Consider the following 17,719-nt stretch of genomic DNA (forward strand, 5'->3'; position numbering starts at 1 on the left):
GGGGTGATCACGGTGGGACGTGACACGACACGCGTGAATAAAACAACAAAGGATCCCTCTAAACGTGCCAGTTCAGTAACACCCTCTGTGCCGCCTGCCCACCTCCGTCGAGAACTTCCAAAAACGTCTCTGTACAGGGACAAACAGTGACAAGAGTCCCAGACACCTGCACGCAGGCTGTTCTTCTGCTTTCACGCCTGCTGGCAGGCATACGAGATTGGAGGCCTGTGTGAGGTTGCCTGTCTCCACCACGGTTTGTCTCTAAACAGGCACACGGTGACAACTGTTGCACTACGAGGGTCACTCCAAAAGAAATGCACACTATTTTTGTATAAATACAGCTTTCATTCTGCATGTCTGAAAGTTTTGCAGTGTGTAGATACATCGTTCCCGCTTGTTTTCAAACTTTGTTCAACCTGTTCCCGTGAGTGGCGCCGTCACAGTATGTCTTCAAGATGGCTGCTACACTTGACGTTCGTCAGAAGCAACGTGCTGTCATAGAATTCCTGTGCTGTGAAAACGAGACAGTGGGAAACAGCCACAAGAGGTTGAAAAAAGGTGTATGGAGATGCTGCTGTGGATCGCAGTACAGTCAGTCGGTGGGGAAGCAGGTTACGTGATGAAAGCGGGCACGGCAGTATTGAGGATTGTCCTCGCAGCGGCAGGCCTCGTACTGCACACACTCCAGACAATATGCAGAGAGTTAAGGAATTGCTGGCTGCTGACAGACGCATCACAGTGAACGAACTGGCACGCTACGCTGGGATAGGGGAAGGAAGTGTCTGCAGAATATTGAAAGTGTTGGCGCTAAAAAAAGGTTGTGCCAGGTGGGTTCCCAGGATGTTGACAGTGGCTCACAAAGAAACAAGAAAAAACGGTATGTAGCGAACTTTTGGAACAGTACGAGAATGGTGGAGATGAATTTCTTGGAAGAATTGTGACAGGTGATGAAACATGGCTGCATCGTTTTTCACCAGAGGCGAAGAGGCAATCAATGGAGTGGCAACATGCAAATTCACCCAAGCAAAAAAAATTCAAAACCACACATTCTGCTGGAAAAAACCATACCTTCGGCTGGAAAAGTTATGGCTATGGCGTTTTTCGATTCCGCAGGATTCTTGCTTGTGGACATCATGTCAAGCGGAACCACCATAGCCGCGCGGGATTAGCCGAGCGCTCTGGGGCGCTGCAGTAGTGGACTGTGCCGCTGGTCCCGGCGGAGGTTCGAATCCTGCCTCGGGCATGGGTGTATGTGTTTGTCCTTAGGTTAGTTAGGTTTAAGTAGTTCTAAGTTCTAGGGGACTGATGAACTCAGAAGTTAAGTCCCATAGTACGCAGAGCCATTTTTTAAGTCCCATAAGATTTCACACACATTTGAACACATTTGGAACCACCATAAATTCTGATGCATATGTGACGACACTGAAGAAACTTCAAGCTCGACTGAGTCGTGTTCGACCACATCGGCAAAAGCAGGATGTTTTGCTGTTGCACGACAATCCACGGCCACATATCAGCCAAAAAATCGTGGAAGCGATCACAAAACTCGGAAGGACAACACTGAAACACCCGCCTTACGGTCCTGACCTGGCTCCGTGTGACTATCATCTCTTTGGGAAACTGAAAGACTCTCTTCGTGAAACAAGGTTTGAAGATGATGACTCCCTTGTGCACGCTGCCAAACAGTGGCTCCAAAAGGTTGGTCGAGAATTTTACCGTGCTGGTGTACAGGAGCTAGTTCCATGATGGCGTAAGGCAGTTGAGAGGAATGGAAATTATGTGGAGAAATGAAAATATTGTTCCTAAAGGATGTATCTACACACTGTAAAACTTTCAAACATGTGGAAAAAAAGATGGATTAAAAAAAATTAGTGTGCATTTCTTTTGGAGTGATCCTCGTATATGAAAGGAAAAGCAAATTAGTTCCAAACTAGGGAGTGCACACATCTTATTCAACATGTAAAAGTCACTACAGATATTCCAATTTAGTTTATGACATGTTTGATATGCCTACCGTCATTGCCGATGACGTGGTGCAGTCTAACAGCAAAATTCTGCATGACCCACTGCAATGTCGGAACATCTATGCCCTCGATGACCTCCTGAATGGCTATTTTCAACCCAGCAATGCTCTTGGGGTTATTGCTGTACACACTTTTCTTTAATATACCCCCACAAAAAGGAGTCACGTGTGTTCAGACTCGGAGAATACGGCGGCCAATGGCGGCCCATGTCAGTGGCCTCTGGGTATCGTAGAGCCAGAATGCGGTCCCCAAAGTCCTTCTCCAGGACGTCAAACACTCTCCTGCTACGACGGAGTCGAGCTCTGTTTTGCATGAACCACATCTCGTAGAAATCAGGGTCACTTTGGATAATAGGGAAAAATCATCTTTGAAAACCTTCACGTACCGTTTGGTATTCACCGTTGCATCAAGAAATATTGCACCGATTATTCCGTGACTGGATATTGCAGACTACACTGGCACCTGTTGAGGGTGAAGAGACTGGTCCATCGTGAAGTGTTGATTTTCAGTCCCCCAGTTTTGCTTACTGAGGAACCTATCCAAATGAAAGTGGGCTTCATCGCTAAACCTAACCATGCATGAGCATACTAATTCTCATCATGCCCCATGCTCAAGCGTGCAGTTTGAAAGTCCTAACGCAAACCGTTCAGAGGTTATGAGGATTTTATTCCATATACACTCCTGGAAATTGAAATAAGAACACCGTGAATTCATTGTCCCAGGAAGGGGAAACTTTATTGACACATTCCTGGGGTCAGATACATCACATGATCACAATGACAGAACCACAGGCACATAGACACAGGCAACAGAGCATGCACAATGTCGGCACTAGTACAGTGTATATCCACCTTTCGCAGCAATGCAGGCTGCTATTCTCCCATGGAGACGATCGTAGAGATGCTGGATGTAGTCCTGTGCAACGGCTTGCCATCCCATTTCCACCTGGCGCCTCAGTTGGACCAGCATTCGTGCTGGACGTGCAGACCGCGTGAGACGACGCTTCATCCAGTCCCAAACATGCTCAATGGGGGACAGATCCGGAGATCTTGCTGGCCAGGGTAGTTGACTTACACCTTCTAGAGCACGTTGGGTGGCACGGGATACATGCGGACGTGCATTGTCCTGTTGGAATAGCAAGTTCCCTTGCCGGTCTAGGAATGGAAGAACTATGGGTTCGGTGACGGTTTGGATGTACCGTGCACTATTCAGTGTCCCCTCGACGATCACCAGAGGTGTACGGCCAGTGTAGGAGATCGCTCCCCACACCATGATGCCGGGTGTTGGCCCTGTGTGCCTCGGTCGTATGCAATCCTGATTGTGGCGCTCACCTGCACGGCGCCAAACACGCATACGACCATCATTGGCACCAGGGCAGAAGCGACTCTCATCGCTGAAGACGACACGTCTCCATTCGTCCCTCCATTCACTCCTGTCACGACACCACTGGAGGCGGGCTGCACGATGTTGGGGCGTGAGCGGAAGACGGCCTAACGGTGTGCGGGACCGTAGCCCAGCTTCATGGAGACGGTTGCGAATGGTCCTCGCCGATACCCCAGGAGCAACAGTGTCCCTAATTTTAGGGAAGTGGCGGTGCGGTCCCCTACGGCACTGCGTAGGATCCTACGGTCTTGGCGTGCATCCGTGCGTCGCTTCGGTCCGGTCCCAGTTCGAAGGGCACGTGCACCTTCCGCCGACCACTGGCGACAACATCGATGTACTGTGGAGACCTCACGCCCCACGTGTTGAGCAATTCGGCGGTACGTCCACCCGGCCTCCCGCATGCCCACTATACGCCCTCGCTCAAAGTCCGTCAACTGCACATACGGTTCACGTCCACGCTGTCGCGGCATGCTACCAGTGTTAAAGACTGCGATGGAGCTCCGTATGCCACGGCAAACTGGCTGACACTGACGGCGGCGGTGCACAAATGCTGCGCAGCTAGCGCCATTCGACGGTCAACAACACGGTTCCTGGTGTGTCCGCTGTGCCGTGCGTGTGATCATTGCTTGTACAGCCCTCTCGCAGTGTCCGGAGCAAGTATGGTGGGTCTGACACACCGGTGTCAGTGTGTTCTTTTTTCCATTTCCAGGAGTGTAGTTCAATAATTGTCACCCTCTACATTTTTAAGGTGCGCAGCAGACGCAGACTGGTGATACCGAGAGTTTTGCCGAAGTGGGGGCTCTTTGAAAGACTCTTTGCACTCTTATTCACTCATGTGTCAACATCGCACCCGTCTGTGATCGCGCCACAGCAGAGCCTGAAGCAAGAGGGCTGAAAATACATAAGCACCCCCTGCTGCTTAGGATCGCGGTCAGATTTCTTCGAATGGTTTTGAATTTCCCATAGTGATTCCACGCCGTACGCCAGGGCAAGAACTGTGACAGTAATGCACTCCAAAGGGGGTGTGAATACCTTGATCAGGCTTACAGGCCCACGATGTTCTTCGAGAAGGTTTGAATCGTCCGCGGGTGTAAGCAGCGTCGAAGGTTTCAAGAGTGTTGACCTGTTGCTCATGACACCGGCAACCGTAGTTTTCGACACCAAAATGGGTGGGAATCAACGCTCCAAGTAAAGGGCAGTGGTTCCATTGACTCCCTTTAGACCTATTCTTGTCGTTTCTGAGCGGCGGTGTGACTGAAATGTTTTCCTCGGCCATTCGTGAGAAAATCGCTTGGTTTCAACGATGGGCGTCGCGGTTCTGACCTCCATCACAGAGGCGTCAAAAGAATGAGTGAAATGTGGGAAAGAGGGGTTGTGATGAACTTCCCACCGTGTGACACTTTCACGGTGGTGTTAGGATGGACTGTGGCGCAATTCGGTGCCAGTGTGACATCATTAACCCCTTTATAGCTCACATGAACTTCTGAGCTCTTTCTTGCCTTTTGTGCTGCGTGTCGACATCTTGGTGTTCGAAGTGTCGCCGAGCCTGAGGTTGACGTCTCAGGGCGTCACGCATTTGCAGCACACCTTTAAACCGATTCTTCTTCGCAACAGGAGACAATTACAGCGCTCGAAAATGTGATCCTGCCAATGTGTTGCGCAGTGTACAAAAGAGGCGACCACATATACCCAAAGTTAAATCAGCGAAGCTACCGAATACCAACTGTGATCAGCTACAAAAGTCTTTTTGAGATTTTGTAATTCAGTCTTTTACCGATCCGTGTACGCTAGATGCGTAGTTGATCAGTGTGCTGTAGTTCTCAGAGTGATTGCATTCGCTGTCGTCACAGTCGCCGTGGAGGTGTAACAGTCAAGCAAAGAGTGTGATGGCGAATTACCCTGGTTGTTTCGTTGCAAATAGATTTCACCCGACGTACCAAGTCTTTCACGTATTGTTTGGAACTGGGGACCTAGAAGCGACGGAGAGGCTTCGTGGTTCACAATCCCCACAACAGGCTACATCAGTCCAGTCACCCCACTGCCGCCCCACACAGAACTCAGGGTTATTGTGTGGTTCGGCCCCCAGTGGACTCCCACCCATCCCCCACCCCCCACCACCCGCGGGAGCGTCTCACACCAGACGAGTGTAACACCAAGTTTTTGCGTGGTAGAGTAATTATGGTGTACGCGTACGTGGACACAGTGTTTCCGCAGCAATCGCTGACATAGTGTAACTGAGGCGGAATAAGGGGAACTAGACCGCATTCGCCAAGGCGGATGGAAAACTGCCTTAAAAACAGCCCACAAACTGGCCGGCACACCGGACTTCGACACTAATCCGCCGGGCGGATTCGTGCGGGGGACCGGCACGCCTTCTCGCTCAGAAAGCAGTCTTGACTCATAAGCCGTGGGCCCTGTTTGGTAGCAACAAGATGCATTCCAAGATGCTGGGTCAGGATTTCATGAAATGTTACATTCTTCTGCAGTCTCGCCGTAGGCGTCCTCCAGCATTTGGCGTGTCTCTGTAAAGGTTTTCTTCGAATTCACGGAAAATTTAATGCAGACGCGTTGCTCCTCTAACTCTGCCATCTTGAAATTCGCAGACTGTGGGTTACGATATTCTACTCAATACAGCACCCAACAATACGTAAAGACATACAACAATGAAACTTCTGGCAGTTACGTATTAGAAACAGGCGTATGCAGGGATTCCAACTGCATTTCTCTCCAACACACCATAACGTGAAATTACGAATGTTCCGGAATTTTTTGAACAGCCCTCGTAAAGAGACCACTCGCAGATTCTCCAAACAGTGTGTCAAATAAAAAAGGAAGTAACCATGACAGTAATTATAACTATGCTGCGTATAAATACACTCCTGGAAATGGAAAAAAGAACACATTGACACCGGTGTGTCAGACCCACCATACTTGCTCCGGACACTGCGAGAGGGCTGTACAAGCAATGATCACACGCACGGCACAGCGGACACACCAGGAACCGCGGTGTTGGCCGTCGAATGGCGCTAGCTGCGCAGCATTTGTGCACCGCCGCCGTCAGTGTCAGCCAGTTTGCCGTGGCATACGGAGCTCCATCGCAGTCTTTAACACTGGTAGCATGCCGCGACAGCGTGGACGTGAACCGTATGTGCAGTTGACGGACTTTGAGCGAGGGCGTATAGTGGGCATGCGGGAGGCCGGGTGGACGTACCGCCGAATTGCTCAACACGTGGGGCGTGAGGTCTCCACAGTACATTGATGTTGTCGCCAGTGGTCGGCGGAAGGTGCACGTGCCCGTCGACCTGGGACCGGACCGCAGCGATGCACGGATGCACGCCAAGACCGTAGGATCCTACGCAGTGCCGTAGGGGACCGCACCGCCACTTCCCTAAAATTAGGGACACTGTTGCTCCTGGGGTATCGGCGAGGACCATTCGCAACCGTCTCCATGAAGCTGGGCTACGGTCCCGCACACCGTTAGGCCGTCTTTCGCTCACGCCCCAACATCGTGCAGCCCGCCTCCAGTGGTGTCGCGACAGGCGTGAATGGAGGGACGAATGGAGACGTGTCGTCTTCAGCGAGGAGAGTCGCTTCTGCCTTGATGCCAATGATGGTCGTATGCGTGTTTGGCGCCGTGCAGGTGAGCGCCACAATCAGGACTGCATACGACCGAGGCACACAGGGCCAACACCCGGCATCATGGTGTGGGGAGCGATCTCCTACACTGGCCGTACACCTCTGGTGATCGTCGAGGGGACACTGAATAGTGCACGGTACATCCAAACCGTCATCGAACCCATCGTTCTACCATTCCTAGACCGGCAAGGGAACTTGCTGTTCCAACGGGACAATGTACGTCCGCATGTATCCCGTGCCACCCAACGTGCCAACAAGATCTCCGGATCTGTCCACCATTGAACATGTTTGGGACTGGATGAAGCGTCGTCTCACGCGGTCTGCACGTCCAGCACGAACGCTGGTCCAACTGAGGCGCCAGGTGGAAATGGCATGGCAAGCCGTTCCACAGGACTACATCCAGCATCTCTACGATCGTCTCCATGGGAGAATAGCAGCCTGCATTGCTGCGAAAGGTGGATATACACTGTACTAGTGCCGACATTGTGCATGCTCTGTTGCCTGTGTCTATGTGCCTGTGGTTCTGTCAGTGTGATCATGTGATGTATCTGACCCCAGGAATGTGTCAATAAAGTTTCCCCTTCCTGGGACAATGAATTCACGGTGTTCTTATTTCAATTTCCAGGAGTGTATTCTGTCTTCTTGGCACATAAACAGCCAGTTACGCATGATGAAGGCAATAGAGGTATTGACCGAAAGTTCGCAAGAGAATGCCGTCACAAGAAACTATGTTCCCATAATGTCACTGTGTTGGAATTATTTCTCTGGAAATGAAAGAAAAGTATGTAGTGAGAATGATATTGGTTCGGTTTGTGAACATTCGAAGTATGTTGCCAGGTGGAGTGCAAAAGCATCATTCGGATTGCGCGGCACACATTCAACGCTAAGTTCATGTGGTTTGTTGTTGTCGGTGGTATGAGTTGATATGACTGTGGAAGTTGTTAACATTACTTAGAATGGGATGATCACAGTTCATCATATCATCACCATTGACTTATGTGCTGGCTCAGATTACGAAAAGTAAAAAACAAGAGACAGAAAGAAATGACAAAGAATAGGAAAAAAGATTTGGAAGATGAATGTTGAAGTAGCACCTTCCGAATAGCCAGTGAAACACCAGGTGTGTTCCTCATTGGTGTATTATTAGTTGAGGTAACCATGCAAGATTGTATCTCACGTGCTGACTCCCCGCTCAACTGCGATGTTGTAGCCTGCTTCTACTGTTACAACGTGTTTCCTAATTTTCAGTGTTGCGGGACACACGACACCGAACAGAAGTGCTTTCGCGATGTACTACGCCAGCAAGCACGCCGTCAAAGCACTACTAGAGGGGCTGAGGAAGGACCTGGTCTCCAAGGGCAGCAAGATACGAGTCGGCGTAAGTTATCCATTACATGGTGCACGTGTCTAATCGACCAACAGGTTTACACAAACTACTATCATGTCAACGATGTTTGCATATCAGTATTGTTAAGAGTCTGCTATTTCTTTCAGTCTGTTTTCATGAATTAACTGAGTACTTCTATTCCAATTATCATTAGTGATGTATCTAGTCTCATACGCCGATCTCATAAATATAACCTGATTCTCACAGATCAAGAAGACATACAAATCAACCATTGAAAAAATTACTGACCGAATAGAATCACATAGCCAAAGTGTAAGAACATCACACATGATTCATAAAACAGTAAAACACAATTCTGGACGAAGAATCAGTGTTTGAGCATAGACTGTGCTGTCCATGTACAAATTAGCTGAGTCTAATATAGATTAATTAACACAATGTGCTTCCCGTATTGTGAATCCCATTTGTCTTTAAGAAAAACTGGTCTGTGGATGGTGTGGGGTGTGGGTAGTTAACTCAGTGAGTAGCAACAAGGCTATAGTGAGCATCATAAACATGTTGTATGAAATCAGCTCGTAAGATCGAGATCCACATATCATGTAAAGAATTAATTATTATATTCTTCCAGAAAGCAGACTACAGTTGTAGGAGACGAAAGACATCAATGTGAAGCAATAGTTGAGAAGCGAGTGAGACAGATTTGTAGTCTAGCCCCGATTCTGTTCAGTCTGTACGTACACTGAGCAAGCAGCAAAGGAAAGGAAGGATAATGTGAAAGAATTTAGAAAAATAAATCTAAACTTGGAAGTTTGCCAGTGACATTGTAATTTTATCAGAAACTGCAAAATACTTGGAAGAGCAGTTTAGCCGAATGGATAGTGTCTTGAAAAGGCGTTATAGGAGGAATATGAACAAAAGTAAAACAAGACTAAGGGAATGTAGTCGAATTAAATCCGGCGATGCTGAGGGAATTAGACTGGAAAATGAGACAATAAAATTAGAACATTATTTTGCTATTTGAGCATCAAGATAACTGATGGTCAAAGCAAAAAGGATATAAACTGCAAATTATCAATAGAAACTTACTTCTGGAAGAGAGGTACTTGTTAGCACTTGATGTAAATTTAAGTGTTGTAATGTCTTATTTGAAGGTATTTGTACAGAGTGTTGCCTTTAAAACATGTGAAATGTGCACAATAAACAATTCAAACTGAAGGAGAATAGAAGCTTTTGAAATTTGTCGCTAAATAAGAATATTGAAGATTAGGTGGATTGAATAATTAATGAGGAGGTATTGAATCGAATTCAGGAGCTCTGAGAGAAAAGATCAACTAATAGGACACAGCCTGAGGCATCGAGGAACCGTCAGTTTCGTAATGGAAGGGAAAGTAGGAGTTAAAAATTGTAGAAGGAGGCCAAGGCTTGAATACAGTAAGCACTTTCGAATTATTGAAGACTATAGTATTTATGTGAGGATGAAGAGACTGGCGCAGGACAGGCTAGCGTGAAGAGCTACATCAGACCAGTCTTCAGACTGAAGACCACTATAACAACATTCTCTGCTGTGTATGTTCAAGCATTGTTGACTCAAACAACCACGATATTATTGCCCTTGGTCTCCCGTGGCCATTGTCGGAAACATGTAGTGATGTTATAATACAGGGTGTGCCACTCAAACCTCCCTGATTTCAAGGACCCAGGAGAGAAAAACCACAGTAGATGTGACAGTGAAAAATGCACCACATTGTAGAGCATCTCGTCAGAAGTACCAAGTATCGTCGCCAGAGTGCACCATGGTCGCAGGAAGTGAAATGTCTGCTGTGTATGTTCAAGAATTGTTGGCCCAAACAACTACGATATTATTGTTTTTGGTCTCCCGTGGCCATTGTCGGAAACATGTAGTGATGTTATAATACAAGAGTTACAGTGGTGGCCAAGGAAAACGCTCACACTGTGAATGATTTCAAGACAGTTGTGCATATAGTATCGAGTGGTTCACACTGTCCTCGTGAAATATAAATTAGAAACGCATTCTCAGGTGCAATAATACTGTCATAAACTAAAACAAGGAAATTGTTACATGTTGAACAGACATGGGTGTATCAAGTAACTGCTAAGGAAGCTTTGCCTGCAGATTAACACACATACACATTTCCATCAGGAAATGTAAAATTGAAAATGTACCACTCAGCAGAGACGCAATGTTTCGTCTGGAACCATTAATTTCACCAATTTTCGACGACTGAAAACAGATTAAAACACTTCTCAATCTACTTGGCAACCATTACTGGAATTCTACGATAATGATGAAAGGTGAAGAACTGAATTAAAATTTGTACCACAGCTGGGAGTTGAATCCAGCTGTGCTTGCTTACTAGGCAGAAATGCAAACCATTACACCACAGCAGCACTATTGTCATGCACGAACTACACAAGTCGAGTACCCTTCCCAACACAAACTTCATACCTTCAGCTTATTTTCCCCCTACATTGTCACTACTGCCAGGGCTCTCCGCCTTTGGGATAGCATCACAGCGTTGGACTAATTGGGAAGTCCTGTACCATAGGTGATCTTATAGATCTTGTAATTAAATTTTCCCCGAGGCATATAAGCCTCATATTTATAAGCTGAAGATATCAATTGCTGTTTGTGTTGGGGAGGGCATTCGACTTGGGTAGTTCATGCACTCTTCACCAGAGTGCAGCGTTTCTACCCAGTAAGCAAGAAGACCTGGGTTTGTGTCCTGGCTGTGGCACAATTTTTAATTCAATTCTCAATCGTAGATAAAGATGAGACTTAAATGCCTCAGGGAAAATTTAATTACAAGATCTATAAGAATAACTGTAATTCATCATCTCCTTCCTCCGGAGATTTGAATTTCCCGTGTACTATGATATCAATAGAAGCAAGGAATTGGAAAAGAATGAGGAAGGAAATCCTATTGAAAGGAGCGATTCCACAATTTGCCTTATGTGATGTGGGGAAACCACAGAAAACTAAATGTTTGTGCTCTGTAAGGGATTTGAACTGCTATGCTCCCGAACGCCACCTCGTTTGGCCAGTCATCCATGAAGAGAGTGGCCCTCTATTGACCTGCAGTTCACACTGCACATAGTTGGGAGCCCACCGTTTCCATTTAAAATGCTTCCACATCTTCTCGCCTACATCCCACCCCTGTGTGCAGTGACCGATGAAATTTCCAATCCAACCGCTCAAATGGGTGAACTCTCACATTTTTTTATGTGTTTAAAAATTGTTGCCACCGTTTCTGATGCAAGTATGCGGAACCACTTCTCCAACTCTACATATTACTTGTCCCCTATATACCACTGTCTTCACTTTCAAATCACGTAGTTAATAATATATAGGAACCTTTCCACCAACTGGTTTCACATCTGAACACATTGCTCCACTCCACTCTGGCCTGATGCAGCAACAGTGGTTCAATGCTCCAAGATTAAAAAACAGTCCCGGTTGCAAGTGTTTTATTAATAATGACACGTTTCTCCTCGTTAGCACATCTTCAGATTATCTTGAACAGCGGAACTGCTGTTTCACAGTTGCCTTCCAACAGTTTCAGAACGCTGTTATCCTTCTTCCAAGCATACGATTGCTCTCTCTCTCTATCTACAAATGACACAAACAGATTGTATGGCTCTGAGCACTATGCGACTTAACATCGATGGTCATCAGTCCCCTAGAACTTAGAACTACTTAAACCTTACTAACCTAAGGACAGCACACAACACCCAATCATCACGAGGCAGAGAAACTCCCTGACCCCGCCGGGAATCGAACCCGGGCGCGGGAAGCGAGCACGCTACCTCACGACCACGAGATGCGGACCAAACAGATTGTAGAGTCGCTAGTTTGCGTATGATAGTTTTATGCAGAGCCATCATGACAATCGCGTACCCCATGTTGTTCTTAATTGTTTGTTTCAGCGAGTTAATATTTATGTGATTTTTTCCAGTGTAACTCGGTTGCTATTTGTGATACTGAACTTATGTAAAAACTACTTGCTGTGACCAGACGAAATAACTTTCTCCCTGCCAGCTGAGCCATAACTGTGAATTCTTTGATTGTTCTGGAAGAAGGCTCATCAAACAAGAACACACGAAATATTAGTTCGCTTTATTACGTAAATGAATAAGGGATTTACTTAACTTTGGCACATTACTTTGCCGCAGGATTGTTGTATTATTCACAACTGTCATTGACAAGCAAAGCATCACTTTATGCTCATATTTACAAACAGTTCTCATGCAGTGCGAAATGCAACCTTCACGAAAGTTTAATTTGTCAGGAAAGTTAACAACTCGTTAGTCCTACATTGTGATGCTGAATACTTCAAATGAGGTCACGAACTGGGTTGACCTATATATTGACCTCAGTGCGATGGGAGAACAGTGCTGGGGGATTGACGTAGTCTTCAAGAGCGCCTTCCATACGTCGCTGCGGAATGCAACGAGCCCTCACTCAATGTCTGTGGAATCGATTCGCGTTGCCAACTTCAGTTTGGCACCGTGATCTCTGGACGATACAACACTCCTGAAGGCGTGTAACACGCCGTTAACTACCTTAAGGGAATCTATCGGCGAAGAAACTGTTGGAGAACTGTTGCAGCACAAAGGGCAATTCTGAATTGAAGGCAGCCACGACCATATCAGCTGTTGGAACAGCGCACTGCAACTGGGTCTGTCATAACTTCACGCAGAGTCATAGACTAAGAGATACAGGCCCAATGACAACTGCCAGGGAGCCTTCGCAACTTCATGAAGTGGCAGAGCGAGACCTCTGTGATAGAATTCTAAGTTCCGACCGACTCCTAATCACATGTGCCGCATGTTTTCATTAATCGTTGGACGTTTATGCACGGATATCAGCTGCTTTCGCGTTTTGTTCGAGTTGAACTAGTTTCTGGTACGTAAAATCCGTTGCTTTTTTCGTTATACACTTTACGAAAAATAAGCCGATGAATTATGAAGCAGTTATCTGAATTGGAACGGAAATCGGTAGATGTACAAGTACAGACAAACAAATGATTACAGTGTCAGAAAAAGCAAACGATTTATTCAAGATGTAAGGTGGCAGAATAAATGGTCAGATTCGCACCTTACATGAGACTTTTACAAATCGCAATGAGAAGGTGAAGATGACACCTAACGTAAATCGACGGTTATGAGAACATTTGGCTATCAATATGTAATGCAGAAAGGGATGGCAGTCAATCGACGGTAATTAACACACCATTACTATACAATGCATGTCTTTGAGCGGAAGGTAGAACAGGGAACACGAATCGAGTCATTTTTAGTTTTGAAAAGCCAGCTCCACAACGGCGTAGCGAAACCGCGTTGCGGGTGTTACACTGGCAACCACTTAAAGGGGTGGCAGGAAAGAGGACAGCGACCCCGGGCCAGGCGATTCAAGCTGGAGGGCCACCTGTAGCGAGGGCATCGGTACAAAGGCACAGAAGAAGCTTTAGAAAACTGCGTTTCGAAGTTCCAACGGGAGACGACCAAAAGAAAGTGACGCATTTTCGTCCTGCGAGTGTGACGTACTACAAGGTCAATGTACTTTAGGCGCCTAGAACGGGCACAAAACGTCCGATTGGCGGAAACTCACCACGAAGAAGAAAACTCATCAAGTTTCGACGCAGTTTGATAGAAGGGACGTTGGGATTAGTAGAACCTGTTTCTACAAAATAAGAGGAACGTTCCTATTGCTCGAAAAAAGCCCATGACGCAAAAAAGGATCCCAAGTGGAGGGAGGGAGTTCTGCCATGAGTAGGACAAGAGAGAAATTTTGGGGGAGGTCTCTGAACTGGCGCAAGTACAGAACGGAGCGCTTGACGCTCCGTTCGACGCAGAGAAGAAATTGGTGTGGACACTGCGTTCACAGCAGCTGCACTCCAGCTAAAATTAGCTGTAGCAACGTTTAGCTCCAACTGTGGAGAAACGAACCAGCCAAATTAGTTAATTGTTCTTGCGAGAACTGAGAGGGCAGTATAATACGCACGCTGCTCCAACCATTCGCGTGTATATCGCCACATAATAAGACATGTTTTCTCGCATAACGAGAAACATGGGAAAGTTTCTGCTGGAAAGTTCAGCAAAGGCCAGATTAGCTTTGTAGGAATTTCAGTGGGAGAGAGCGGCCTTGCAGTCAGCAACACGTCGCAGCTTAAAGTAAATACCGCGTGCAGAGGCGTAAACTTGATTTGTTCACCAGCTCGAGCATCCTTGGGTAATCCTGCGCTCAGATTTGTCACTTGACTAACCATCCACCGTAGACTTGATTGTCATCCTAAATAGTACCGGCCTTTGGACCAGAATCGGACGATTTCGTAGTACTGAGCAACATCATAACGTATGTGTAGGTGTAATTTTGTAAAGAAACGTCCAATTAAACTTTCATATTATTGTGCTTAGAATTACTGTATAGAAACTTCCAATTAAACTTTCATAATCTTGTGCTTAAGATTTATGTTCTTTCACAGAGTTGATATTTAACATAGTTGTGTTTAAACTTATTTCACTTTTTGATGTTGGCAAGATGCGTTATCCATGGCGCTGTTTTTATGTTGGCGAGTTGAAACCTGTGTGAAAAGCTGCCATTTGGTGAGAAATATTGCGACATTACACTTGTCATTTCACCTCACACAGCTGTTCTCAGTTCAAGAATAAGCAAGCAAAAACAACAAAACCCCCGCAATCATACAAAGAGGAAGAGCGTCACAAATTGAGCAAGTGAATAACGCGTTGATCCAGCTATGGTTCTTATGTAAACAGTTATTCGGTTTGCCAATGACATAGAGCTGTTGGATTCCTGCTGAGGGATGTCTTGCCAAATTCTGTAAAACTGGAGCTCGAGATTTTCCAACTCCCGAGCTGGTTGGAGGGCCCTTCCCGTAATGCTCCAAACGTTCTGAATTAGGAGAGAACCAACGGCCTTGTAGGCCAAGGTAGGGTTTGGCAAACAGCGGAAACTGTAGCCGCGAATGGGAGGGCTTTATCTTGCTGAAATGTAAGTCCAAGATTGCTTGTCATGAAGAGCGAGGAAACGGGTCGTATAAAATCATCGAGGTACTGCTGTGATGTAAGGGTGCCACGGATGACAGTGAATAGGGTCCTCCTGAGAAAAGACATGGCCCTCCAGACCATCACCCCTGGTTGGCGTGCCATAGTGCAGGCGACAGTCGGGCTGGTTCAAAATGGTTCAAATGGCTCTGAGCACTATGGGACTTAACATCTGAGGTCATCAGTCCCCTAGAACTTAGAACTACTTAAACCTAACTAACCTAAGGACATCACACACATCCATGACCGAGGCAGGATTCGAACCTGCGACCGTAGTGGTCGCGCGGTTCCAGACTGAAGCTCCTAGAACTGCTTGGCCACTCCATCCGACTGTCGGGCTGGTATCCACTGCTGTCAGTGGTGTCTCCAGACATGTCTTCTTTGCTGGCCATGGGGCCGCAGTTCAAAACAGGGCTCATCACAGAAGACAGTTCTACTCCAGTCAGTGACAGTCCAGACCGAAGAGGTGTCAGGAGACGCCCTGGACAGTGGAGCGATACAAACCTGAAAGTTGCCTGCCACCGTATGTCCTCACAACCAGCAGTGATGGTCCAACAACCACAGCGCCCGCCTGGGCAGTAAGTCACAGACGTTCTGCTACGGCACCATAGGAGGACTTCCGTGTTGTGCTGATCCTTACTGATTCCCATGCGTTTGTATGGCGTGGTTGTGATCCCCAATGGACTGATTGGTCCTTCCACTACACATTTATGGTTTCATAATTATTTGGTGGTACCTGAAGATGAAGCTTTGACCCGCCAGGGTAGCCAAGAGCGCTAACGCGCTGCTTCCTGGACTCAGGTAGGCGCGCCGGCCCCGGATCGAGTCCGCCCAGCGGATTAACGACGAGGGCCGGTGTGCCCTCCAGCATGGATGTGGTTTTTAGGCGGTTTTCCACTTCCCGCTATGTGAATACTGGGCTGGTCCCCACATTCCGACTCGGTTAAATGCGTCGCAGACATTTGAAACAAGTCCGCACTATTTCACGCTTTACACTAGACACAGACAGTTGGGGTACACTAATCCCGTCCTGGGGGGGGGGGGGGGGGGTACGGGGTGGCGGCAGGAAGGGCATCCGGCCATCCCTAAAAAACTAACCTTGTCAAATCCGTTGTAACCACGCCGACCCTGCGATCGCTACGGGACTATGGCGTAAGCGAAAGAAAGAAAGACCTGAAGGTGAAGCTTTAAGCTTCGAAACAGGTCGTGGAAAAAAAATTAAGAAAATTGCTAGCAACTTATTCTATAAATAGGACACCTTTGGTTGTGATCCGCGGCGCCCTCACAACACAGCTGTGCGTCGACGATATTCTACGTCCCATTTTGTAGCTCTACATAGTAAGCCATCCTGATCTTACATATCAGCAATATGATGCCCGCCCACACACGGTGAGAGTTGCCACAGCTTGTCTTCGTGCTTGCCAAACCCTTCCTCGGCCAGTAATGTCGCTGGGTCTCTCCGTAACTGAGAACGTGTGGATCGTTACGGTTAGCGCCCTCAAACCTGCTAGGGAGTTTGACGGTCTAACGCGTCAGTTGGGCAGCATTTGGCACGACATCGCTCAGGACGACATCTGACAGCTCTATCAGTCAGTGCCAAGACGAATACCTGCTTCAGAAGAGCCAGAGGTGGACCTGCGTGTTAGTAACTTGATCAATTTGTGAAGCTCTTTCTCGTGAACAAATCATTCAGTTTTTCTGAAATTGTAACCATTTGTTTGTCTGTACACGGGGTTTCCATCCAATTTGGATAATTCCTTCCTGGTGCGTTGTCTTTTTTTTCTTTGTCTGAGGGTGTATAAGTAGTCGTCTTTCCATAACGTGCAGCCTGTTTTTTCTTGCCTTCGAAGAGAATCCTTGTTGCTTGATCAAGGTAACTGAAACGGGTGCAGCTCTTACGTAGGATAGAGGGTTGCACTCGGAATACATTTCACACATTCGCATTCCAGCCTTATAATAGAAGTTTAATATATGTTCTTATTCTGTTTTGAAATGATAGCATTCACTTAACGTCTGCTCCAGACCTTTTTTCACATTACGAAAGTTTCTCCGCAATAATAAAGTTTTTACAAATGAGAAAATCCTACTCAATACCTCCTCATTAGTTATGTGATCTACCCATCTAACCTTCAGCATTCTTCTGTAGCACCACATTTCGAAAACTTCTATTCTCTTCTTGTCCAAATTTACTCTACTCAAATTTAAACGTATTGCAATCGAGAAAATCTTGTTAATACTGTATTTA

At 46.8% G+C, this 17,719-nt stretch overlaps 1 protein-coding gene across 4 annotated transcripts in view; it reads left to right on the forward strand.

Annotated features, from left to right (window-relative positions):
• The window catches only part of LOC126336364 (dehydrogenase/reductase SDR family member 11-like), a 477,124-nt gene that overhangs the window by 442,544 nt on the left and 16,861 nt on the right, over positions 1-17,719 (forward strand). For all 4 annotated transcript variants that reach the window (XM_049999963.1, XM_049999965.1, XM_049999967.1 and 1 more), the window contains exon 4: positions 8,292-8,421. In XM_049999963.1, coding sequence (XP_049855920.1) covers positions 8,292-8,421 — 130 coding nt within the window. The remainder of the gene's footprint in view (positions 1-8,291; positions 8,422-17,719) is intronic.

The sequence above is a fragment of the Schistocerca gregaria genome, chromosome 2 (genome assembly GCF_023897955.1).
Source record: "Schistocerca gregaria isolate iqSchGreg1 chromosome 2, iqSchGreg1.2, whole genome shotgun sequence".
NCBI lineage: Eukaryota > Metazoa > Arthropoda > Insecta > Orthoptera > Acrididae > Schistocerca > Schistocerca gregaria.